The sequence below is a fragment of the Lipophrys pholis genome (genome assembly GCF_963383615.2).
Source record: "Lipophrys pholis genome assembly, chromosome: 2".
NCBI lineage: Eukaryota > Metazoa > Chordata > Actinopteri > Blenniiformes > Blenniidae > Lipophrys > Lipophrys pholis.
This window is the reverse complement of record NC_137636.1, coordinates 39,906,637-39,932,332: the sequence shown is the minus strand read 5'-3', so window position 1 is coordinate 39,932,332 and position 25,696 is coordinate 39,906,637. Positions and strand designations below refer to the sequence as shown.

Sequence of the window (25,696 nt, the reverse complement as noted above, 5' to 3'; positions counted from 1 at the left end):
TGTTGTTTCTATCGGGGGGGGGTATTTCTTATGGCCTTGGCTCACCACCTCCAGCACCTGTTTGTCCGGGGGGAACCAGCAGACGCCTTGCCCAATTCAGGGGGATGCTATTCACTTTTCTGTCTGGGTGCATACGTCTGAGGGTGGTCCGGTTTCACGCGAGGCAACTGAAGCACATTGTTAGTACGGGTTGTCTTCTGAAGGGTTGGACTTCTCACACTCATCTCATCCATCAGGCATCCGTCGCCATTGGTTTGTGGATGTTTGTGAAAGGGTGAATATGACGAACAGCGTAAAGTGTCTTAAGACTGCTGAAGTGATGAAATGCAGGAAAACTAAAGTCAGTGACCACACGCAGAACCTTTGCTATGACGAGCATGTAGACTGTATTCAGTCAGTTCAGAGTTTTAGTGTCTGTAGTTGACCAGAGTTTTTTTGTCTGTGTCTGTAGTTGACCAGAGTTTTTGTGTCTGTCCGTAGCTGACCATAATTCTTTTGTCTGTGTCTGTAGTTGACCAGAGTTTTTTTGTCTGTGTCTGTAGTTGACCAGAGTTTTTGTGTCTGTCCGTAGCTGATCAGTTTTTGTGACCTCAGTTGTTTAGAGTTTTTGTGTCTGTAGTTGACCAGAGTTTTTGTGTCTGTGTCTGTATTTGACCCGTTTTTGTGTCTGTGGTTGACCAGTTATTTTGTCTGTAGTTGACCAGTTTTTGTGTGTGCAGTTGACCAGAGTTTTTGTCTGTCCGTAGTTGATCGGAGTTTTTTTGTCTGTCTGTAGTTGACCAGAGTTTTTTTGTCTGTCCGTAGCTGATCAGAGTTTTTTTGTCTGTGTCTGTAGTTGACCAGAGTTTTTTTGTCTGTCCGTAGCTGATCAGAGTTTTTGCGTCCTTAGTTGATCAGAGTTTTTGTGTCTGTGTCTGTATATCTGACTAGTGATTTTGTGTCTCTTTTTGACCAGAGTTTTTGTGTTTGTATTTGACCAGAGCTTTTGTGTCTGTATTTGACCAGAGTTTCTGTGTCTGGTCAAATACACACACAGAAACTCTGGTCAACTACAGAGTTTTTGTGTCTGTATTTGACCAGAGTTTTTGTGTGTGTAGTTGACCAGTGTTTGTGTTTGTATTTGACCAGAGTTTTTGTGTCTGTATTTGACCAGATTTTTTGTATCTGTATTTGACCAGAGTTTCTGTGTGTGTAGTTGACCAGAGTTTCTGTGTGTGTATTTGACCAGAGTTTCTGTGTGTGTAGTTGACCAGAGTTTCTGTGTGTGTAGTTGACCAGTGTTTGTGTTTGTATTTGACCAGAGTTTTTGTGTCTGTATTTGACCAGAGTTTCTGTGTCTGGTCAAATACACACACAGAAACTCTGGTCAACTACAGAGTTTTTGTGTGTGTAGTTGACCAGAGTTTCTGTGTGTGTATTTGACCAGAGTTTCTGTGTGTGTAGTTGACCAGAGTTTCTGTGTGTGTAGTTGACCAGTGTTTGTGTTTGTATTTGACCAGAGTTTTTGTGTCTGTATTTGACCAGAGTTTCTGTGTCTGGTCAAATACACACACAGAAACTCTGGTCAACTACAGAGTTTTTGTGTCTGTATTTGACCAGAGTTTTTGTGTGTGTAGTTGACCAGTGTTTGTGTTTGTATTTGACCAGAGTTTTTGTGTCTGTATTTGACCAGATTTTTTGTATCTGTATTTGACCAGAGTTTCTGTGTGTGTAGTTGACCAGAGTTTCTGTGTGTGTATTTGACCAGAGTTTCTGTGTGTGTAGTTGACCAGAGTTTCTGTGTGTGTAGTTGACCAGTGTTTGTGTTTGTATTTGACCAGAGTTTTTGTGTCTGTATTTGACCAGATTATTTGTATCTGTATTTGACCAGAGTTTCTGTGTGTGTAGTTAACCAGAGTTTTTGTGTCTGTATAAGACCAGAGTTTTTGTGTCTGTATAAGACCAGAGTTTTTGTGTCTGTATAAGACCAGAGTTTTTGTGTCTGTATATGACGAGAGTTTTTGTGTCTGTATTTGACCAGAGTTTTTGTGTCTGTATTTGACCAGAGTTTTTGTGTCTGTATTTGACCAGAGTTTCTGTGTAGAGGTTTGAAATGACTTGAGATTTTGCAATGGCTTTCTCCTTTGTCAACTGTCAGTTAGAAATGATATTCCACAGGCAGTGTCAGTAGCTCGCCCAGCTACACACTTCACAAAAGTCCACTCCAGAAACGTTGTTGTATTAAAGAAAAAATATAAAAATCTCCGTTTAATTACTCTGTTCCAAAGTTATAATTCCTCTGACTTACAAAGGTATGTAGCTGGCTAAAACACTTGAAATTACTAACTAACAATGACAAAAAGAAGAGGTAAGAAAACCGTTTGCTCCTGTAGTTCTCAAGCACTGTCTCCCCGTCTCCTGAAATCAACAGCACCCCTCACGCACGTATGCGGTCTTAAAGGGGCAGTACCCTCTTTTGTCAACATGCACCAAATCATATAAAAACATGAATTCTAGTGTGCTTTTAATGTTTTTAACTATCATATGAACTTTCAATTTAAACTATGCATCTTTTTAACACATTTTAATCATGTTAACTGTATTCAAAACTATGAACTGTTCTTTGGCCTCTACATTCTGTGTGTGTACTTGACCAGAGTTTTTGTGTGTCTAGTTGACCAGAGTTTCTGTGTGTGTACTTGACCAGAGTTTTTGTGTGTCTAGTTGACCAGAGTTTCTGTGTGTGTACTTGACCAGAGTTTTTGTGTGTGTACTTGACCAGAGTTTCTGTGTGTGTAGTTGAACAGTGTGGAGCAGAGCAGTCTCGGCTCGTCTAACTCATCCTTCTCCTCATTGGAGGAGATCATGGATCGGGCCTATGACAGATACAATGTGGAGCTGAGACGAGTTCAAGTTTTATTCAGTAAAGCAGGTACACACACACACACAACACACCGGAGGTCTGTGTGACATGCATGAACACACCAGTCTACTTTGTTCTTTTGACTGTTACAGTCCAAATCAGAGTTACTGTGAAGATGTTTTTTGGGTGGTAAACTAAACCTTTGTACCTCTGTACTCCGCCACATTAAATGGGGACCAGTATACAACCAATCTCACACAAAGCAAAAGGCAACTTGTAAATTACTGCTTCCCCAACGAAAACAGCAGTAAATCTTCCTTTACTTACTACTTTAGTAAGTAATATGTTGATAGGGTTCTACAATGTGTTGGTGATGAATGTGACCATTACTTCCTCCCAAACAAGTAACTTCATCTAAACAGAGGAAGACACTAATCTCAGTAGGATTATTATAATGTCCATGTTGTACGTTTGATTGTCTCAGTTTGTGATGTTGATAAACTGATGGCAGGTGAGGCCTGGAAGACGGCGCGGCTGCAGAGCGCCTCCGTTCAACACATCCTCCAGCCCATGGACCTCACAGTGCACTTGGCCAAATGCATGGTGGAGAAGGACGCCAGGATGCCCAGGTACGCCTCTCACCTGTTAAGACACTGGTTCTGCTGACTCACTTGTTCATAGGACAGTGGTTCTGCTGACTCACTTGTTAAGATACTGGTTCTGCTGACTCACCTGTTTATAGGACACTGGTTCTGCTGACTCACCTGTTGATAGGACAGTGGTTCTGCTGACTCACTTCTTGATAGGACACTGGTTCTGCTGACTCACCTGCTGATAGGACACTGGTTCAGTGGTTCTGCTGACTCACCTGTTGATAGGACACTGGTTCTGCTGACTAACTTGTTGATAGGACAGTGGTTCTGCTGACTCACCTGCTGATAGGACACTGGTTCAGTGGTTCTGCTGACTCACCTGTTGATAGGACACTGGTTCTGCTGACTCACCTGTTGATAGGACAGTGGTTCTGCTGACTCACCTGTTGACAGGACAATGGTTCAGTGGTTCTGATGACTCACCTGTTTATCGGACACTGGTTCTGCTGACTAACTTGTTGGTAGGACATTGGTTCTGCTGACTCACCTGTTGATAGGACAGTGGTTCAGTGGTTCTGCTGACTCACCTGTTGATAGGACAGTGGTTCAGTGGTTCTGCTGACTCACCTGTTGATAGGACACTGGTTCAGTGGTTCTGCTGACTCACCTGTTGATAGGACACTCGTTCTGCTGACTCACCTGTTGATAGGACACTGGTTCAGTGGTTCTGCTGACTCACCTGTTGATAGGACACTGGTTCTGCTGACTAACTTGTTGATAAGACAGTGGTTCTGCTGACTCACCTGTTGATAGACTTCATAAGTGATTTTTCCAATTTCTTAGCTGAAATAATGCCCAAATTCGATCGCATACTGATTGTGGGTGACTTTAATATTCATGTATGCTGCACTGAGAAACCTATGGTGAAAGACTTCTTGGATCTTATTGAAAGTTTTAACTTTGTGCAGTCTGTTTCTGGACCCACACAAGATCATGGTCACACATTGGACCTTGTTTTAACATACGGTCTTTCAGTGTGTAATTTGGAGGTGTGTGATGCAGTGTTTTCAGACCACCTGCCCATTATTTTTGATGTGCCTCTTTTGTGCGACGTCAACCTGTGCGCTCCTGTGCGCCTCTGTCGTGTAATTAACTCTTCCACTGCTGCTCAGTTCTCCACGGCTTTTCACCAGTCACTGTTGGCAAACGATCGTTCTTTTCTCGATTATGATATTGATGAGTTTTCCATACTTTTTGACTCAACTTGCCTATCAATTGTTGACACTGTGGCTCCGCTTAAACCAAGGCGTGCCAAACCTAAATCTGAGCCGTGGCTCAATGAGTCGACTCGTGCTGCTCGAAGTGAGTGTAGGAGAGCTGAGCGAAGATGGAAAAGGGATAAGTTGCAGGTTTCCATTCAACTGTTAAAAGACAGCTTACATACCTATCAGAAAAGTGTCAAATCTGCCAAGGCTATGTACTTTGCTGATATGGTTACGTCCAACAGAAACAACCCTCGGGTTCTTTTTAATATGGTGAATGCTGCTCTTAATGTTCCTCAATCCAATGGCCTAGAGGCAACACCTGAAGTGTGTGAAAACTTCTTGAACTTTTTTATAAATAAGGTTGTGAGCACTAGGGCTCTTATCAGCCCTCCCTCTGTAGGCATGTCTAACCATGTTTCTTGCTCAGCTTTATTCTGTCAGTTTGAGCCTGTCACACTCGCTAACTTGGAAAAGGTGGTCAGTCAAATGAAGCCCGCTGGTTCACCGTTTGATCCTATTTCCCCACGCCTGTTCAAAGATGTGTTTTCCACAATAGCACCCTTTGCTTTGCATTGTGTTAATGGTTGCTTGGCGAATGGGGCAGTGCCTGCAAGTTTCAAACACGCTGTTGTTCAGCCATTAACTAAAAAGCCGGGCCTAAATTCTAACGACCCTTCTAATTTCCGCCCCATTTCCAAGCTCCCATTTTTTTCCAAAATTTTGGAGAAAATTGTTTTCATTCAGATGAAGTCATTCTTGGATGAACATGAGATCCCAGAGGTTTTTCAGTCTGGTTTTAAGAACCTCCACAGTACTGAGTCCGCTTTATTAAGGGTTTTTAATGACATTTTAATGTTGAATGATTCTGGCCATACTGTGGCTCTGGTGCTGTTGGACCTAACTGCTGCGTTCGATACAGTCGACCATGAAATCCTCCTGTATCGCCTTGAAAATCTGGTTGGCATTCGGGGATGTGCCTTAAAATGGTTCAGATCCTATTTAACAGGGAGGAGTTTCTGTGTTAAAGTTGGGGATTGTGTTTCCTCCACAGCCCCCCTGTCGTATGGAGTACCGCAAGGGTCCATCCTTGGTCCTCTCCTGTTTTCACTGTACCTGCTCCCGCTAGGATCTGTTCTCCGTAGATTTGGGGTGTCATTTCACTTGTATGCTGATGACAGCCAAATCTATGTGCCCCTGAAGCGTGAGAATGCTTTCAGTGCCACTCAACTTTTGGAGTGTATTAAAGCAATCAAATCCTGGATGTCTGCTAACTTTTTACATTTTAATGACAGAAAGACTGAAGTCCTCCTAGTGGGGCCGAGCACTTCTGGTACTGCCGCCCCAGTGAACCTAGGATCGCTGACACAGTTTGTCAAACCAACTGTTTCTAATCTGGGGGTAAAGATGGATCAACATTTTAAATTTGACAAACAGATCAGTGCTGTGGTGAAGGCGAGTTTTTTCCACCTGAGGCAACTCGCAAAGATAAAATCCTCACTTTCAAAACATCATTTTGAAATACTGATTCATGTTTTTATATCACATCTTAAAACACGCATGTTCTCTTTGGCTTTTAACCAGTGTTGAAGTTGACTTTTACTGCTCAAAGTGTATTCTGTGCTGCCACTGTATTGTTGTATTTATAATTGTATTTTTATATTGTTGTACAGCACTTTGGTCAACTGAGTTGTTTTTAATAGTGCTTTATAAATACATTGGATTGGATTGGATTGGATTGATAGGACACTGGTTCTGCTGACTCACCTCTTGATAGGACAGTGGTTCTGCTGACTCACCTGTTGATAAGACAGTGGTTCTGCTGACTAACTTGTTGATAGGACAGTGGTTCTGCTAACTCACCTGTTAAGACAGTGGTTCTGCTGACTCACCTGTTGATCGGACACTGGTTCTGCTGACTAACTTGTTGGTAGGACAGTGGTTCTGCTGACTCACCTGTTGTAAGGACACTGGCTCAGTGGTTCTGCTGACTCACCTGTTGATAGGACACTGGTTCTGCTGACTAACCTGTTGATAGGACAGTGGTTCTGCTGACTCACCTGTTGATAGGACAGTGGTTCTGCTGACTCACCTGTTATGACAGTGGTTCTGCTGACTCACCTGTTGATAGGACAGTGGTTCAGTGGTTCTACTGATTCACCTGTTGATAGGACAGTGGTTCAGTGGTTCTGCTGACTCACCTGTTGATAGGACAGTGGTTCTGCTGACTAACTTGTTGATAGGACAGTGGTTCTGCTGACTCACCTGTTAAGACACTCGTTCTGCTGACTAACTTGTTGGTAGGACAGTGGTTCTGCTGACTCACCTGTTGTAAGGACACTGGCTCAGTGGTTCTGCTGACTCACCTGTTGATAGGACACTGGTTCTGCTGACTCACCTGTTAAGACAGTGGTTCTACTGACTCACCTGTTGATAGGACAGTGGTTCTGCTGACTCACCTGTTAAGACAGTGGTTCTGCTGACTCACCTGTTGATAGGACACTGGTTCTGCTGACTCACCTGTTGATAGGACACTGGTTCAGTGGTTCTGCTGACTCACCTGTTGATAGGACAGTGGTTCAGTGGTTCTGCTGACTCACCTGTTGATAGGACTGTGGTTGTGCTGACTCACCTGTTGATAGGACACTGGTTCTGCTGACTCACCTGTTGATAGGACACTGGTTCAGTGGTTCTGCTGACTCACCTGTTGATAGGACACTGGTTCTGCTGACTAACTTGTTGATCGGACACTGGTTCTGCTGACTAACTTGTTGGTAGGACAGTGGTTCTGCTGACTCACCTGTTGTAAGGACACTGGCTCAGTGGTTCTGCTGACTCACCTGTTGATAGGACACTGGTTCTGCTGACTAACCTGTTGATAGGACAGTGGTTCTGCTGACTCACCTGTTGATAGGACAGTGGTTCTGCTGACTCACCTGTTATGACAGTGGTTCTGCTGACTCACCTGTTGATAGGACAGTGGTTCAGTGGTTCTACTGATTCACCTGTTGATTGGACATTGGTTCTGCTGACTAACCTGTTGATAGCACACTGGTTCAGTGGTTCTGCTGACTCACCTGTTGATAGGACAGTGGTTCAGTGGTTCTGCTGACTCACCTGTTGATAGGACAGTGGTTCTGCTGACTCACCTGTTAAGACACTCGTTCTGCTGACTAACTTGTTGGTAGGACAGTGGTTCTGCTGACTCACCTGTTGTAAGGACACTGGCTCAGTGGTTCTGCTGACTCACCTGTTGATAGGACACTGGTTCTGCTGACTAACCTGTTGATAGGACACTGGTTCTGCTGACTCACCTGTTAAGACAGTGGTTCTACTGACTCACCTGTTGATAGAACAGTGGTTCTGCTGACTCACCTGTTAAGACAGTGGTTCTGCTGACTCACCTGTTGATAGGACACTGGTTCTGCTGACTCACCTGTTGATAGGACACTGGTTCAGTGGTTCTGCTGACTCACCTGTTGATAGGACAGTGGTTCAGTGGTTCTGCTGACTCACCTGTTGATAGGACAGTGGTTGTGCTGACTCACCTGTTGATAGGACACTGGTTCTGCTGACTCACCTGTTGATAGGACACTGGTTCTGCTGACTAACTTGTTGATAAGACAGTGGTTCTGCTGACTCACCTGTTGATAGGACACTGGTTCTGCTGACTCACCTGTTGATAGGACAGTGGTTCTGCTGACTCACCTCTTGATAGGACAGTGGTTCTGCTGACTCACTTGTTGATAGGACAGTGGTTCTGCTGACTCACCTGTTAAGACAGTGGTTCTGCTGACTCACCTGTTGTAAGGACACTGGCTCAGTGGTTCTGCTGACTCACCTGTTGATATGACACTGGTTCTGCTGACTAACCTGTTGATAGGACACTGGTTCTGCTGACTCACCTGTTAAGACAGTGGTTCTACTGACTCACCTGTTGATAGGACAGTGGTTCTGCTGACTCACCTGTTAAGACAGTGGTTCTGCTGACTCACCTGTTGATAGGACACTGGTTCTGCTGACTCACCTGTTGATTGGACAGTGGTTCTGCTGACTCACCTGTTGATAGGACAGTGGTTGTGCTGACTCACCTGTTGATAGGACACTGGTTCTGCTGACTCACCTGTTAAGACAGTGGTTCTGCTGACTCACCTGTTGATAGGACACTGGTTCAGTGGTTCTGCTGACTCACCTGTTGATAGGACAGTGGTTCAGTGGTTCTGCTGACTCACCTGTTGATAGGACAGTGGTTGTGCTGACTCACCTGTTGATAGGAGAGTGGTTCTGCTAACTCACCTGTTGATAGGACAGTGGTTGTGCTGACTCACCTGTTGATAGGACAGTGGTTCAGTGGTTCTGCTGACTCACCTGTTGATAGGACACTGGTTGTGCTGACTCACCTGTTGATAGGAGAGTGGTTCTGCTGACTCACCTGTTGATAGGACAGTGGTTCAGTTGTTTTGCTGACTAACCTGTTGATAGGACAGTGGTTCAGTTGTTGTGCTGACTCACCTGTTGATGGGAGAGTGGTTCTGCTGACTCACCTGTTGATAGGACAGTGGTTGTGCTGACTCACCTGTTGATAGGAGAGTGGTTCTGCTGACTCACCTGTTGGTAGGACAGTGGTTCAGTGGTTCTGCTGACTCACCTGTTGATAGGACAGTGGTTCTGCTGACTCACCTGTTGATATGACAGTGGTTCTGCTCTAGTTCTGTGCCGATTATCCACATCATTTACAGTGTTTTGGTTTTACAGGTTCAAATTGTCCGGTGAACTGCCACTGCTGCATGTTAAAATCTCCGATCAGAAGATCCAAAATGTTCTGGAGTTGGTCGACAGTGTTCCGCTGCCAAACATGGATTCCTCTCCCTCCAGCCCCACGCAACAGGTGTGTCCAGTGTCCCAGCGTCCCAGCAATGGAGCAGTCTTAAAGCCTCATGTTTGTGGTCCAGCAGGGAGGGGTGGAGCTGCAGGGGTGGGTGATGGAGGTGAAGGGGGAAGGTGAAGTGAGCTGAATTGGGTGTTTCTTGCTGCAGGTATTGCCATTAGCTGAGGTCCGACCACATGCACTGAGCCTTCAGAGCACCCTCCTTGACACCATGGAAACAGGTCAGTACTGTCTTTTTCTGGTTAGTGTCAAAGTGTTCAGTGAACAGACAGTGGATCAGTCACACCCCCATCATGTGAACACCACTGCGACCCACAGAACAGAGTTGGACAGTGATGTTGGCTGCAGTCGTCCTGGCTGAACAGGAGCGGTGCTGCTTCAACACTGAGAGTGTCCCTGTATAATGTATTGCATGATGGTCTCGAGAGCTCACCTGTCTTAGGACCATTTTCACCCCACAGAAGTGGTGTGAGACCCCCCCCCCCCCCCCCCCCCCCCCCCACACACACACACACACACACAATTCAATTCAATTTTATTTGTAAAGCGCTAAATCACATCAACAAACATCTCAGAGCCTCTTACAATGATAGAGAACAACAGAACCCAACTAAACCTTCCAGAACCTCTTACAATGATAGAGAACAACAGAACCCAACTAAACCTTCCAGAACCTCTTACAATGATAGAGAACAACAGAACCCAACTAAACCTTCCAGAACCTCTTACAATGATAGAGAACAACAGAACCCAACTAAACCTTCCAGAGCAGCAGATGGAACAAGCAACAGTGGAAACCAGGAAGAACTCCCTCTCAGGAAGAACAGTTCATAAGAAGTCCCTCTTCAGGAAGAAAGGGGGCGGAGCCTAGACTCTGGAAGGGGGGGGGGGGCATCCGCCTTGACCGGTTGGGGGGAGATGTACATGGGATAGGACAGGGAGAGAGAGGAATAGAAGAGGGAGAGAGAGAGGAATAGAAGAGAGAGAGAGAGAGAGGAATAGAAGAGAGAGAGAGAGAGGAATAGAAAAGAGAGAGAGAGAGGAATAGAAGAGGGAGAGAGAGAGAGAGGCAGACAGGCCAGAGAAGTACAAATACTAAGAAAAGTCTATGATGAGCGTTGGTCTGATGATGAACCAATCTCAGTCTGGAGTTTAAGGGCCGTGCCGTTGCGGTGGGGTCTCGGTGCTGTGGGGGGGTCCCGGTGCTGTGGTGGGGTCGGGTAGTAGGACCGTGGTAACTCCACTCTGGGAGTCTTGGGTCTGATCCCCTGGATCCTGCTCCCCTCCTGTCAGGATCTGGTGGCTCCAGTAATGTTGTTACACAGAGAGAAAGAAAGAAAGACAAGAAACAGAAGCTCCAAATGTAGAGTTCCTCCCTTTAACGGGAGAGAGGAAATCCCCTCAGCAGTCTAGGCCTAGAGCAGCTCAACTTAGTGCTCCTATTTTATTCCTAATGAGAAGCTCTATCAAAGAGGAAGCTTTTTAGTCTCCTCTTAAATAAACTAATGGTGTGGGCCCTTCAGACCGAGGCTGCTAGTTGATTCCAGAGTAAAGGAGCCATATGGCTGAAACTCCTGCCTCCTCTTTTACTTTGAAGGACTTCAGGGATTACCAACAGTCCTGCATCCTCAGAGCCAAGGGCTCGTGGAGGGTGAGACCCTTCTAGAAGTTTCTCCATATAGGACGGAGCCTGGTGATGAAGAGTTTTAGATGTGATCAGAAGGATGTTGAATTCTATTCTAGATTTGATGTGAAGCCAGTGTAAGGATGCTAAGACTGGGGAGATGTGCTCTCTTCTTCCAGTTCTGGTTAGTAAACCTGCAGCAGCGTTCTGCTCTAGCTGGAAGATCCTAACAGAGGAGTTTGGACATCCTGACATTAGGGAGTTACAATCATCTCATCTTGAAGTCACAAAGGCAGGAAGCATTTGTTCTGCATCTTTGAAGGACAAGAAGTTTCTCATTTTTGCAATATTCCTTAGATGGAAGAAGGCTGTCCTGGAGACATGTTTAACATGGGACATAAAGGACAGATCCTGATCAGAAATAACACCCAGGTTCCTAATATCACTGTTAGAGGTTAAGGTAATATTATCTAAGGTAATCAGACTATCTGAAAAGTAATCCCTGAGCTTTTTAGGACCTAGGATTAGAACCTCAGTCTTGGATGTGTTGAGCATTAAGAAGTTGATAGACATCCAGGACTTAACGTCCCTGAGGCAGGACTCTAGTTTAACAAGTTGGTCGGCCTGATTGGCTTTAATTGATAAATAGAGCTGAGTATCATCTGCATAACAATGAAAGTTAATGTTGTGTTTCCTAATAACAATAATACACACAGACACACACACAGACTTGCTGATTCTGGTGCACATCACACGGGCAGGTAGTAGGTGACAGAGGAGCCTGATGTTCTCCATATTTCTGTGTTCAGATTCAGATGAGGACACCAGTGAGAAGTCCACCGACGAGGAGCAGCAGCGTGCCGCTCTGGAGGAGCTAATCGACCTCTGTTTCAAATTTGAAGTACAAGAGGTTGGAGTTTTTCTCGGTTTTCAGCCCAGTGGTGTGAGTTGGGAATAAGCAGGATTCAGTGTTCTGTCTGAATCTGAATCTCTGTACAGCTAAAAAGTAAAGCTCTTTGCATTGTTCAGATCCATGTATAGAGTTTTTATAAAAGAGGCTTCCTGCCATTTCAGCTGGTATATGATTGGTCATTGTTCAGAGCAACACTGGAGACCTTTGTCACTTCTGTCTCGTACTGAACTGGCTGAGTTTGTAATGTTTCCCACTACAAGAGATTCATGATCACAAGTGCTTTATTGTGCCTTTTGAGTTTTTGTTACCAGTGAAATGCAGAATGCGCTGGACGTCAGAGGAAATGAGGACTATGGTCTAGTACTGTATGATACTATAGAATCTCAGAGGGATTACCAATGTGTTCAGGTGCTGTTGGAGCTGACCCGGCAGGAGGACCAAGAGAAGACGGTGTTGTCCCTCACCATTGGTCAGCTTGGCGCTGAGGGGAAGAGGCGGAGCTTCGATCTCAATGTCACTTCCTACCTGAGACGAGTATCACTTGACTACTGGAATGTACCTGGTGAGAATGTTTGAGGTGGAGTCTAAGCTGCTTCCAAGAAAACAAGGCCTTTTTCCTTTTATTGTTTTGGGCTCAGTGCTTTTATTTTGTTCAAATGTCTCATTTTGTTGTTGTACCTATGTTGTATGTTCTAGATGGGAAAAGTCCTCTGCATCTCATCAGTTCTTCAGAGCAGCAGGACTCCAACCTGCTGAAGGTTGAGTTTATCCAGGTACTGCGTGGCGTGTCCTTCACCAGATCACCCATCACTTCACCAGATCACCAGATCACCCATCACTTCACCAGATCACCCATCACTTCACCAGATCAATTCACTCCAGTTATATTTCTATGGCGCCAAATACAACACGTCGTGTCAGTTCGCTTTTACAGAGAAATCCAATATTCCACATGAACAAGTAGAGTGAAGCGAAGAAAACCCCTTTTAACTGTAAGAACCTCCAGAACCAGACTCAGAGGAGCAGAAACCTGTAGAACCAGGAGACTTTCTGAAGAACCAGACTCAGTCAGGTCTCCTGAGCTGAAACAACTAACGGCTCTGCCTCCTGAACTTCTTGTTGGAAACTCTAGAACCCTCCAGGGGGCTGATATCTGAGAAGCTGCTCGGGTGGAGCCGGACTGAGGGCTCCTTGTAACCTAACCTGGGTGTTTCTGGGGAGGAGGTTCTGAAGCTGCTTTTGTCTTTGCTCCTCCAGGCTGATCACACTGGGCCGAGCTTCCAGACGGTTTTTGACAACACAGAGCAAACCCTGAAGGTGAGCAGATCAGCTGGAAGGACAAGGATGTCCTAAACATACTGGATTGATTCAGTGTGACGACCAATAAATTGGAATAAGTTCTTGTCATCACTCTCCAGGTGGATTTCTCCTCTCTGGACTTTCTCCTGGACACCACAGCTCTACTTTCCACCATCAGTTACCTGAACAATGCTGTGCCATCGCACCTTGTGGCCGCACGAGATCCAGGCGCTAAAAAACAAGTGCAGAGGCGCCAAGTTGGACAGACAGGTGTGTCCCACTCATCCAATCACAGGCCAGTCTGTCCTGCTGCACTTCTGACTCCAAGTGTCCTTGCAGTGTCCAAAAGGGTGAAAGAGGGACACATCTTCAGCTTCAAGCTGTTCGCCAAGTTGGGCTGTTTTCACATTCGGGTGTGTGACGACTGCCGCAGCATCGCAGACATACAAGTCCAAGGTAGACCAGGTCCCTGACCAACACTGAGCACAGAGCACGGTTCTGACCTCACTGTGACGCTGCTCTCCGCAGGAATCGATGCAGCGGTGACGGTGCAGGCGGCGCAGACAGAGGTGTTTGCTCGCCTTCGAGACATTGTGGTCACAGACGTCATGCCAGCAACTGTCCACAGGAAGGTCAGTACCCGCTGCCACTGACAGGAGGTCTTTCCTGCTCAGCAGGGAAGTGAACCGCTGCTCCTCATCTGAGTCATGATCCTCACAACCTCCTGCTCCTCCTCCTCCTGGCAGGTTGTGTCCATCGTGGGTGAGGAGGTGTTCAGCTTCAAGCTCTGCTTGTTTGCTGGAGCGACGGAGGGCGCCGGCTACAGCGACATGTCGAAGGTGGACGGAAAGGTCACGCTGCGTCTGGGCTGCATTCGGATCGTTTACCTGCACAAGTTCCTCCTGTCCCTACTGGTCAGCTGCTGTATTACATGTTCTACTGACATTCACACACTCACACACACACACACTGTGATGTTGGTGTGTCTCTGCTCGTCATGTAAATGAGCTGTTGACTTCCCATGTGTGAATGGATGAATCAGACTGGTGTCCCATCCAGATGCTGTGCCACTGCATGTTGTGTGCTCCACTGTAGTGGTGTCTTTGTGGGTGTTGGGGATGTTTTTCACTTCTTTTTGTCTTATTGTGATCTTTCAGGCTTCTTTTAGCTTTCAGTATTTGCCTGCTGATGAGGTACCAGAAACCAACATGCAGCTTTGAACTGCATCAACCCTGCTTCAGCCTCATTCAGCAACACCTCCACATTAAGTTCTGTCAGTCGAAGATCCCTCAGTCCACATCCAACACCCTCATTTCACCTTAAAATCCCTCAGTCTTTGACAAAACCATTCAGCACTTCTTCCGTCCCACTTGAAATCTCTGTCATCGTTCTCTGGAAACTCCCTCAGTTCAGTTTTATTCATATATCGCCAACATATTCACCTCATGACACTTTTACAGACCAAAAAACAACTTTTCCACCTGAGCAGACCTCAGGGGACAGGGGAACGAGAGACTCTAACCAAGACCAAACCTAGGGGACAGGGGAACGAGAGACTCTAACCAGGACCAAACCTCGGGGACAGGGGAACGAGAGACTCTAACCAAGACCAAACCTAGGGGACAGGGGAACGAGAGACTCTAACCAGGACCAAACCTCGGGGACAGGGGAACGAGAGACTCTAACCATCTAACCAGGACCAAACCTCGGGGACAGGGGAACGAGAGCCTCTAACCAGGACCAAACCTCGGGGACAGGGGAATGAGAGACTCTAACCAGGACCAAACCTCGGGGACAGGGGAACGAGAGACTCTAACCAGGACCAAACCTTGGGGACAGGGGAACGAGACTCTAACCAGGACCAAACCTAGGGGACGGGAACGAGACTCTAACCAGGACCAAACCTGTGGAACCAGAGTCAGCGATGGAGACTTTCTGCTGTTTTGTTTAGAGGTCAGAAAATAGAAGGAGAGAAAAAGCGAGGACGGAGACTGAGAGCAGACTTCATATGTGCAGTAGACTCACATCAAGAACTTCTGAATCCACTGTCAAAGATCATGCAGGAAGGTACAGACAGAGACAGACGTCTCTGCATATCCTCGTTCTCTCCAGTTTAGAGGCATTTTAAAGAATTAGTTTAAAAGCTATGGAGAAGCTGATATTGGAGTGACTGATCTCTCCTGCCTCCTGCAGCAGCTTCAATCAGTTGAAGACTTGTGAAGCAGTTCTAGTTTCACCCTGATAACAGGGAGGTACAATCGTCTATCTGGAGGGAACAGATAATGGATTAGTTTCTCAGCGTCACTCTGAGTCAACATGGTCCTGATGTTGGAGACGTCCCAGGAGAAAGAAAACCGTCCTGCTGACTTGGTTCACTTGTTCCATGATAAAATATCTTTGTCCTTCCTAAAGGAGTCATCACCCAGAAACCCCCATTTCCCTGTTAAAACCTGATTCTTGGTGTTCGATCTCAGTGGAAACTGAAAGTTAGAGTTTGAAAGTGGCTGAGTTTTTTATTGGAGCTATTTGTTCAAACCAGAATCGCCCACAAGGGGGCATCACCCCAAAACGAGAGGTTTGATTGTGCTCCTGTGTTGTCGATAACACACAGGGTTACATCGTGAAGCCACCTCTGTTCAGCCCCTAATGGCTGCCCTCTTACTGCTAACAGCTCACCTCTAATAGGACTAGTAGAACCTTCCATCTAGAACCCTGTATTTCAGTTTTAACCTTCGGGTGCGTTGCTCTGGATGTTTCCACACGACTCCACCATCATGTGCGTGTGCGTGCGAGCGTGCGAGCGCACAGTTCTGCTATGGCTATGCATTGCTATGGCCGTGACGTAGAGCTTCTGCAGCCAGTCAGCGTGTGTTTAACGTCTGAACCAGTCAGAATCTCTCCTGTACTCCTGCTAGAGGAAGTTGGAGTCATGAGAAAGGGTCAGGACAAGTTCTATGTTCATGGAGACTGGATACGTGAAGACATAGGGTGAGGACTGCTTTAAAATTCTTCTGTTCTACTGAAACACTTCCCCTGCTGTTGAATCCAACCTGGTTTCAAGTCCAAGAGAGATCCTGCTTTGGTTCCCAACAGGACCTGGTTCCAGGATCTGGTACCGGGTCTTGGTGGGAGCCTCACTTTCACTGCCTTGACATCATGAACGTCACCCCTTCACCTGTCCCCCATCACTCGCATGTTCTGCCTGTGTGACGTCCCGTTGAGTTTCATGGACATGGAGACTGTGACGATATAATATTTGAAAGTACTTTGCGTTTGTAATATTTCTGCTAATAAATTTAGAACATCGTCCAGGCCTTTGATCAGTCGGAGGTTCATGTGATTTCACATTTCTGAAACAGAACTGAAGGCGTACACTCAGTGCAGAACATGATCACCTCACTATAGCCGTCCTGCTCTCTCATCATAGCTCTGATAGTCGTCCTGTAGGCGGATTCGTTGTCTCATTCTTTGTTTCTTTTCCAGACATTTGTTGGGAACTTCCAGACCGCTAAAGAAGCTCTGAGTGCGGCCACTGCTCAGGCAGCCGAGAAGGCGGCGTCCAGTGTTCGAGACTTGGCTCACAAGAGTTTCCGTCTGTTGCTGGACATCCGGCTGAAGGCTCCCCTCATCATCATCCCGCAGTCCTCCACCTCCCAAAATGCTTTGGTGATGGATCTGGGTCTGATCACTGTGGGAAACAGCTTCTCTCTGCTACATGCTGAAGGTTTCCATCTGCCGGCTGTCATGGAGAAGATGGACGTCCAGCTGACGCAGCTCAAAGTATCCAGGTACGATCGCTGAGCAAAGACCTAATATTGGAAATAGACAATGAATCAGTCCAATCAGCCTAAAAAAAGGAAATGTGACTTATAATCATTTCAAAGATTCCAAATCGCTTCCTGTTGCAAGAGTAAAAAATGTTCGAACACTAAAAGACTCAATCATATCTTGTTGTTCGTCCAAGAAGACGAACAGGAAAAGGAAAAAATGCACAACATCTCAAGTTTTGACTCATCAGACCAAAGCAGAGTTCCTCTGGTCCAACGTCCATTCCTTGTGTTTCTTGGTCCAAACAAAGCCCTGGTGCTTGTTACTTTCCTCAGCCGTGGCGTCCTCGCCACTGTCTGAGCAGGAAGTTTGCTCTGAACACTTCATGTGGATATGTGTCTGCTCCCAGGACTGTGAGTAGCGTTAATCTGACTCTTAACTTGTGAGGCTGGAGACTGCATGAACTGAACCCTGACGGGGCTCAGCTGTGACCTGAAAACCATTTCAGGTGATGAAGCTCGCTGAGGGAGGCTCAACGAGCGTCGCTGTCGACAGAGCAAAGGGGAGCGATGTGAGGAATCTGTGGATTTCTAACCTAGAAAGGAGTGAAGGGCAGTGGTGGCCAGAATGGTAAATGCATTTCATTCACAAACCAGTGGAGGCGGCCGAATCCCTCCATTAGGAGCAGTTTGGGGTTCAGTGTCTTGTTCAAGGACTCTTCGACATGTGGACAGGGGGAGTTGGGAATCAATCCTGCAACCTTCTGATTGGGGGGACGAGCGCTCTACAAACCAGAGACAGGCCTGGGAATGGGAGTTTGCTGGTTTGATGCAGACAGGCCACCACCGTGGGTCCTTGAGCCATATGGCTGACCCCCATCAGCTCCCCGGAGCGCCACCATATGGCCACCCTCCGATGGGTCAATTGGGAAAAAGGAATGTCCCCAACGGGATTCATAAAGTATGAGTTTATTTTCCTTTCAAAATCTTTTTATGAACAGTTTCCAAACAATCATCCCAAGGTGGGGCAGATACATGTCACAGCTCACATTATTAGGGTTGACCGATGAAGTAATTTATGAAAAATTGAAATTATTAATGGAAGTAAAGGGTCATTTACTCATTAACAACTCCTAAAGTAATTGAGTAATTACTTAAAAAAAATGAATAAATTATCAAAAATAATTTAATAAAAAAAAATATTAATTTGCATAAATTTGTTATTTATGTATTAATAATAAATCGGGGCACCACCAGATAAACTGGAAATAGCTAATACCAAAATATCAATCTCGTTTGTAAAAGTTTATTTAAGTTAGTTAATATTTCTGCATAAAATAGAACAATCTTAAGTAAAATGGAAGGTGTGAGATCCGAGCACAGACTGTTACAAACCAGTGAATTGTCAACAATAAATACACAATAATCACCAAGAATCGTTAAATTCAGCTAACAAGCGTTTATTAATAAAAATGTATTAATTCATAAATAATTCTGTAATTCTATTTTAAATTTAAAACACTATTAAAACATTCTATAAATCAACACATTCAAGTAGCAAACGACATCTAACACTGAGATCTAATCTATTAAACAGCATACACTATGTACAAAGAGTGGGTGGGTGGGTGGGTGGGGTGGAGTGGAGTGATGAGTGTGAGAGGGATTGCGATGACCTACATGACCACTAGAGGCGTTTGACTCGCTCTTTCTGGGGACGCGGCGGTTGCTTAGCAGCCAGATAAACAAGACGTCCATCGAGCGCGCATGCGCGAGGGCGGTCTCGGAGCGAGGCAGTCTACCGAGGGCGTAACGAACGGGCGGTTCCGTTGGCCCGGTTCTGAGCGCCGGAGTCCTAAGTGGAGGTCGGGACCTGCAGTTAGAACTCTTGTGATCGAAGCAGATGTGCGCTTGCAGCAGGAAACACTTGGGTGTTACATGCAGTTGTCTGTGTGAGCTTATCTTGATCGGTTAAGGGGGGCGCGTAGCTGCGGGTTAGTGAAAGAGGGGGAGAGAAGAGAAAGACAGAGAATTCTTGCGAGGCTCGGTTCTGAACCCTGGTTCCTCCACGCAGAGCTCCCAGTGGGCCTGGAACTCACTTGGACCTCTGGTTCTGAGGTGGAAAACCCGATTCCCGGACTTGGTTGGTGCGCGTGAACGCGCGTACACAAAAATATGAAATGCTGCGGCCTTCTGAGCGGCACATTGAAACACATTGCATTTTCAACAGAACATCATTCTAACAATATCTCTGCCCAGACAAAAGCTCTGACCCTCCGTGCTTGGTTTGGTGCTGTTGGTTCTGGGAGGCTGTGGTAACTGGTTGTTACCGGGTCTGAATATAGCGTCCTGAATTCAGAGGCTTGGCTTCAGCTGCAGGAGTAGACTGCTGAGAGGGTGATTTTGGAGAGGGCTCACCACCTGCATGAAGGTTCTTAATCAGGTGCGATGTGCTCTGGGTGACAGTGCTCAGACTGTCACCCCCGCGACCCGGGAACGGATAAGCGGAAGATAATGGATGGACGATGGCTCTGGTCTCCAGAATCCCCCAAAAACTGTTAAGCAGTCTGCTAGCGTAAGCCACAACTTTGTCTGTGTCATGTGACTGCGCTGGGGCAGCACTGAGACTATGAGTGGGAAAGTCTGTCTGGAGAAGGACCTCTGGGTCCTGGTCTAGGTGGGCCAGACAGGATATTGAGCAGAGTTTCTCTTTTGAGGCAGAAAGATGTTTCTGCAGGAGTTTCCCACTTCAATGGCTTGTCTTCATTAAGGAGTTCTCTGGGGGGTCCAGCACTCACTGCACAGTCCCTGGTGGACTGTGAGGAGTGGCTGCAGACCACATGGAGGCTCCTAAGTCCTGACACGTTAGTTGGGGCTTTGAGGTTTTGAATGGTGTGAACTCTCCCTGCTCGGGGTTCAATCCCATCAGCGCCACCTATATGAGCCCGATGTGTTCAACTCCAGTGCGGCAAGTCTGGTTCCAGCTACCAGGAGTTGATAAAGGACGTGTCGTGTTTCGGCTAAATGTTCCTCAAAGGTGCAGTGACGCATGAGGAAGTCATCCACATGGATGAGATTGCCATGAGCGGCAGTGTTGCTTATCGTTGTGTGGAGAAGGATGGTAGACACCGATGGTGGGTCTAAGTAGCCGAACTGGCACCGGTTCCAGGCGGACTGGCGGTTACCAAAGAAAGAAACTAGCTGGTACTGGTTAGCGGGGTCCACCTTCGTGGTTCTGAACCGCTTTACCACGTATGCAGCCAGAAAAGATCTGTACTGGTGTACAAAAGATGGCGGTGCCTTTGGGTCAGTGGGGATGCGCACCGGGTGGAGGTCTGTGCCCCGCCCTTTTGTGTGAGTCCTGCGCGAAGATCGTGTGATAATCGCAGAAGACCTCAGTGAATGCATCTCCTCATTTCTGCGGTGTTAAAGCATTAGCTTTAGCAGAATGTTGCTTGGTCTTTGACTCGAAACCTGAATAAGGTTCTTCTGGTCCAGACGTGGTCTGTTTACCTGAAGTGTCTGTATTCTCTGGTTGAGTCACCAGAGCGTACACAACCATGTCACCTTTGGTGCTCGGGTTTGTACCATTGAGAACCTGTTCGAGGTTAACATGGCGAGGGCTGGTGAGGGTTTTGGTTGTGACAATGAGGAGAGCGGTGTCAGGCATGTCGTCACTGGTGAGGGATGGTGGCAGGTTGTCATTGACAGGCACCATCAGTTCAAGGTTGTGACATGAACTGTCGGTTAACATCTCTAAAGGTGGAAATGCGGTCACTTTAATCTGACCCTGTGTCAGATTTTGGACCCGCGGGTTGGCTGAACGATTGTTCAGCTCAAGAAGAGATGTGTCACAGATCGTTGGGTCGAGATCTGGAATGTGAGGCGAGGAGGCGCGTGAACCAGGGACCTTGGTTAAGGTCTGCAGTGACTCTGCTGAAAGTGAGCGTTGGCTCGGAACTTTGAGCAGATCGGCGTTGGTGACATATTTCTGTGACCAGGGTGCCAAAAGTGCCTCAGGTACCGAGGTTCCATTCATGTGTGCACCCCCCACGATGTGGTGGGCGTACAAAAAAGTACTCATGTACGAAGAAGAACTCACATCCTTCAGTGAAACGAGTAGAGAGTGGGGTGCTTGAAATGGGTCTTGGCTTGTCACCTGCAGCGGTTGCTGGCTGTCAGGGAGCTTGGAACTGGATTGGCGCGGGCCAGACTTTGGAAGAGACCCAAGTATTGGTAGGGAACCTCTGGACTGGATGGCAGCCACTCTGCTGTTGGAAGCTGGGTGGCCTGGTTCTGGGCCAAAGGGACTCGGGCTGGTGACTTGGGACCAAAGGCGCCATTGGTGGCAGTCAATCAGCATAGCCAGTCGGTTCAGGAGGTCCTGACCAATAAGCAGTTCCTCTGTGTTCAGAGAAGTGACGTAGATGGGATGCGTCACTGACATGTCCTGGAAAGCGACGTCGACCCAGACACGTTTAGTGATGGGTGACTCGTCCTGAGTGAAGCTTCTGATGTTCATGCTGCACTCTTCCACCTGGAGTGGCTTTCCTAGGTCACGCATGGTTCTAGCAACCTGTGTAAAGGTGGCTGAACACATGAGGGTGATTCCTGACCCAGAATCAAGCAGGGCAAGGGTGTCGACACCCCCTACCACTACTGAGGTGTATAAGCCGTTGGCATAACCATCGCTCACAAGATTACCCAAGAACGTCAAAGGGGGCCTCTCTGTTGGTTCTCGGGGGGCCTCTTTGACTTCCTGGATCTCCTCCCCCTCCTCTTTACAAAGTGGACTTTGTGTGCGGAGGGGAGGGGCATCCGGCCTAGGCCTGCGGTCAGAGGCTGGGAGTCCGGTTCCTCGGGGGAGCCGGGTCCCTTCTGACCAGGCGGGTTCAGGTCCTGCACCACCTCTTTGATGCAGGTTTTAATCCACTGTGGGATGTCTGCGTCCCAGTGGTTTCTGGTCTGACCTCGGCCTCGGTTGTTAGACTTACCTCTCCGTTGGGAGTGGTGCGGTCTTGGCCTACCTGATCTCTTACCTCTGTGTGGTTGCACAGAGGTAAGAGATCAGGTAGGCCATCTAACGGGCCCCCCATCCCCAGCAGGTGCGGGGGACGGGACCTCGTGACCTACAGGTGCCGGGTTCGTGTTTCCAGTCACCTGCATTCTCAGGACTCCGGCATCACCATCATGGTTTTCACCTGAACGGTGGCGCAAGTCCCATCTGCGCATGTTAGCGGAGGTCTTTCATGGTGGGGTTTGTGGTCCTGCAGAACAGGGCGACATCGAACCGCAGACTGTTGTGGAGGTTGTTGACAAAGAGGGACTTGAAAGTCTGGTCTTCATCCAACCCCGGTGCATTGCGGCCTTGGAAGTAGGCGGCCCTTCGGCGCCTGTAATACTCTCTGGGAGGCTCCGCCCTCTTTTGAATGATTGCGAGTGCACCAAAAGTTGCAGAGGCAGGATCAGTATACAGAGAATACTCTTCCCTAAGTGCATGACAGAGGGCTGAGTAATGGTCTCTGATGGCAGGTGGGAGGGATTCCATGTAACATGGACGCTCCTTGATGTCGTCTTCCAGAGAAGCATCAGCTTCTCCCGTGACGAAGGATGAGGCAGGTCGAGGAGGCAGCGCTCAACCTCCCGGAGGTAGTCCTCCATGTCCTCTGCAAGGGACTCAAGTTGGCGGGTCCGAAGACCGCGTTCCCTTGGGGGACTGGACTGGTCCGAGTCATTTGAGCTGGACCCCCCTGGTTCTCTCAGGCGGAGAGAGTGAGGTTCGCGATGACCATGAGGGTCTCCAGTGAGTGGAGGAACAAAGCTGATAGCACTGTGAGGTGCTGGAAAATAACTCTTTACTCTCCTCTGAAAAGGAGTGAAAGAGCTGTGAGAGCACATTGTGGTGCGGCTGAGCACCGATGGATGTGTGTCATAGCACACCGGGACCCTGTGGTCCTCAAAGTGAAAAGCTGGAGGGACTGGGTATCGGTTCAGTGGGATGCAGTCAATTCCCACAACACTGGGCAGGTGTCTCATGCCCCGCCCCCCTGGCTGTGTGTCAAGCCCCCCCCCCTCGCCATGGCTGCGGGGAAGCTTGATGCTCTCTGTCCCCCTGACGGGACAGCTTCAAGTCTGTACTCACCTGTGCTGTGTGGTCCAGCTGACTGGACCACTTCAGGACTGTATAGACCTGGAGGAGGCTGTCCACCTGACTGGACAGCTCCAAGAATGCGCATGTCTGGGGTAATTTGTCCATCTGACTGGACATTTTCCAGACTGCTGGGATGTGCTGCGTCTCTGCTGAGAGCTGCACCAGGCTTTACCCCAGTGTGGTTTGGCTCAATGTGCTGAGAGCCATAACCTGACTCATCTTCTGATGAACCATCAGATGATGAGTCTGTTTTAACTTCTCTCTTAGAAGTTTGGGTTTGTGACCCAGTAGGTTCTGTGTACGGAGCCTGATCGTCCCTGGCCTGGACCTCCTGTCGCAGGCGGGAGTTCTCCAGCTTCAGCTGGGCATTGTTAATCCTCAGCTGCGAACTGTAAAGTTGCAGCTGGGAGAGCTACTCCTGGGTTTCCAGAGCTTGCCGCTCGTCCTTGCGCTGGTAGAGCAGTGCGATGTGGCCTAACACATCCGGAGTGGTGAGCTCTACCTGACCAACCGGCTTCCTCACATAGCTTAACAGCTGCCTGATCTTTGCTTCACAGGTCTCTGAGCTGTAGCTGTTGAGGTTTCTTCTCTCCTCTGTGGAGAGGCATAGGAGACCAGCGACCACAGTCTGCAGGGCTGGGTCATGTGGCTCCCGAGGAGTCTCTGCTCCGAGGACGCAGTGTCTCTGACTACTCATGGTAGGAGTCTCTGCTCCGAGGACGCAGTGTCTCTGACTACTCATGGTAGGAGTCTCTGCTCCGAGGACGCAGTGTCTCTGACTACTCATGGTAGGAGTCTCTGCTCCGAGGACGCAGTGTCTCTGACTACTCATGGTAGGAGTCTCTGCTCCGAGCATGCAGTGTCTCTGACTACTCATGGTAGGAGTCTCTGCTCCGACCACGCAGTGTCTCTGACTACTCATGGTAGGAGTCACGCCAAAGCTGTGTTTTGAAAAGTGCCAAAATGTTGTTAATGCACAGGTGATGGTTACACCTGTGGCTTACAACTCTATAGGTTGCTGCTGATGCACAGGTGAGAGCTGAACCTGTGACTTACACACCTATAGTCTATGCTAATCGCTCTAGCTGTAACCTCTCAAGTTAACACTGTGTTTTTAGCACCTTGGGTGAGCAATAGCTGTGTTAGTGTGCATTTATCTTTACGCCAGAAACAAGAAGATGCATGAAAATGCAAGAAAAAGGCTCTAACCACTTCACAAACACAAGTGACTTTGCTTAGCAGTGCTGTAACGTGTTCTTCGAAAACTGAGTTCTGCCAGAAACAATGTTATCGGTTGGACAACTGAAAAGACAATTCTGGATAAGTTATGCAGATATTGTGACAATACTGGTTTTAAAACAACCTCACGCGGGGCACCATTATGTTGGGATTTATGGTTGGTTATTCGCATTAAATTACTGTAAGTAATAGATTACTGAAAAGTGATAAATCACTGAAAGAATCAATGAAAAATTTATGAATTGAAAATAATTTATTAATGAAAAATTATTAATTTGAATAAATTTGTTATTTATTCATTAATAATGAAAAGGGGGGCACCACCAGATAAACTGGAAATAGCTAATTACCAAAATATCAGTCTCATATGGAAAAAGGTACATTTAAGTAAGTTGATATTTCTGTGTAAAAATATAACAATCTTGAATAAAAGGGAAGGTGTGAGATCCGAGCACAGACTGTTTACAAACCAGTGAATGTCAAAGTGGCAGTAGCTTTCTTAAATCTCCCTCTTAGTCCCAGCAACTGGTGAGATACAGTCCAGAGAGAGGGATTGTCCTGAACCAGGAAGAGTCCTGGAATGGGACTTGGGAAGGAGTGAGCAATCCCGATCGGATTGATTTTGGTGATCCGCATGTGGGCATTACTGAGGGATCAGGTCAAGCCTACAGTCACATCATGAATTTATTCATTCAAACTTATGCATCTGTTGTGCTTCCAGAACCACACTGAAGCCAGACTCTTCACAGCCCGACTTCCAGATCCTTCGTCCAATCAACTTGGAGCTGCTTGTCACCAGGAACCTGGCTGCGTCCTGGTTGTCCACCATCCCTGGAGTCCGGGTCCAGGGAGTCTTACGGTCCCTTCATGTAAGTCGAAGCCGCGCTGCAGTTTGAACAAAGGAACCAGGTTATATTGGCGGTTCATGTTTTCCAGGTGAGTCTATGTGAGGAAGACCTTGGTGTCCTGATGAAGATCCTGGTTGAAAACATCGGGGAGGGAAGCGAGGGACATGGCGTGGATCCAGGCAGAGTGGTGGACCAAGGTGATGCATGAAGTCTCAAGTTTCTAGAGAATGAGGTGTGATGTGTAACTTTCCCCCAGCGTCTCTCTGTGAC

General features: G+C 47.4%; 1 protein-coding gene across 1 annotated transcript in view; it reads left to right on the top strand.

The window, feature by feature from the left end:
* vps13c (vacuolar protein sorting 13 homolog C) overlaps positions 1-25,696 on the top strand; it is a 124,320-nt gene that overhangs the window by 38,685 nt on the left and 59,939 nt on the right. Inside the window, exons 22-36 of the mRNA XM_080493439.1 lie at positions 2,779-2,911; positions 3,354-3,471; positions 9,453-9,585; positions 9,734-9,806; positions 12,019-12,119; positions 12,531-12,684; positions 12,819-12,895; positions 13,380-13,439; positions 13,541-13,691; positions 13,761-13,877; positions 13,950-14,053; positions 14,168-14,335; positions 16,905-17,209; positions 25,300-25,447; positions 25,515-25,623. Coding sequence (XP_080349565.1) covers positions 2,779-2,911; positions 3,354-3,471; positions 9,453-9,585; positions 9,734-9,806; positions 12,019-12,119; positions 12,531-12,684; positions 12,819-12,895; positions 13,380-13,439; positions 13,541-13,691; positions 13,761-13,877; positions 13,950-14,053; positions 14,168-14,335; positions 16,905-17,209; positions 25,300-25,447; positions 25,515-25,623 — 1,951 coding nt within the window. The remainder of the gene's footprint in view (positions 1-2,778; positions 2,912-3,353; positions 3,472-9,452; positions 9,586-9,733; positions 9,807-12,018; positions 12,120-12,530; positions 12,685-12,818; positions 12,896-13,379; positions 13,440-13,540; positions 13,692-13,760; positions 13,878-13,949; positions 14,054-14,167; positions 14,336-16,904; positions 17,210-25,299; positions 25,448-25,514; positions 25,624-25,696) is intronic.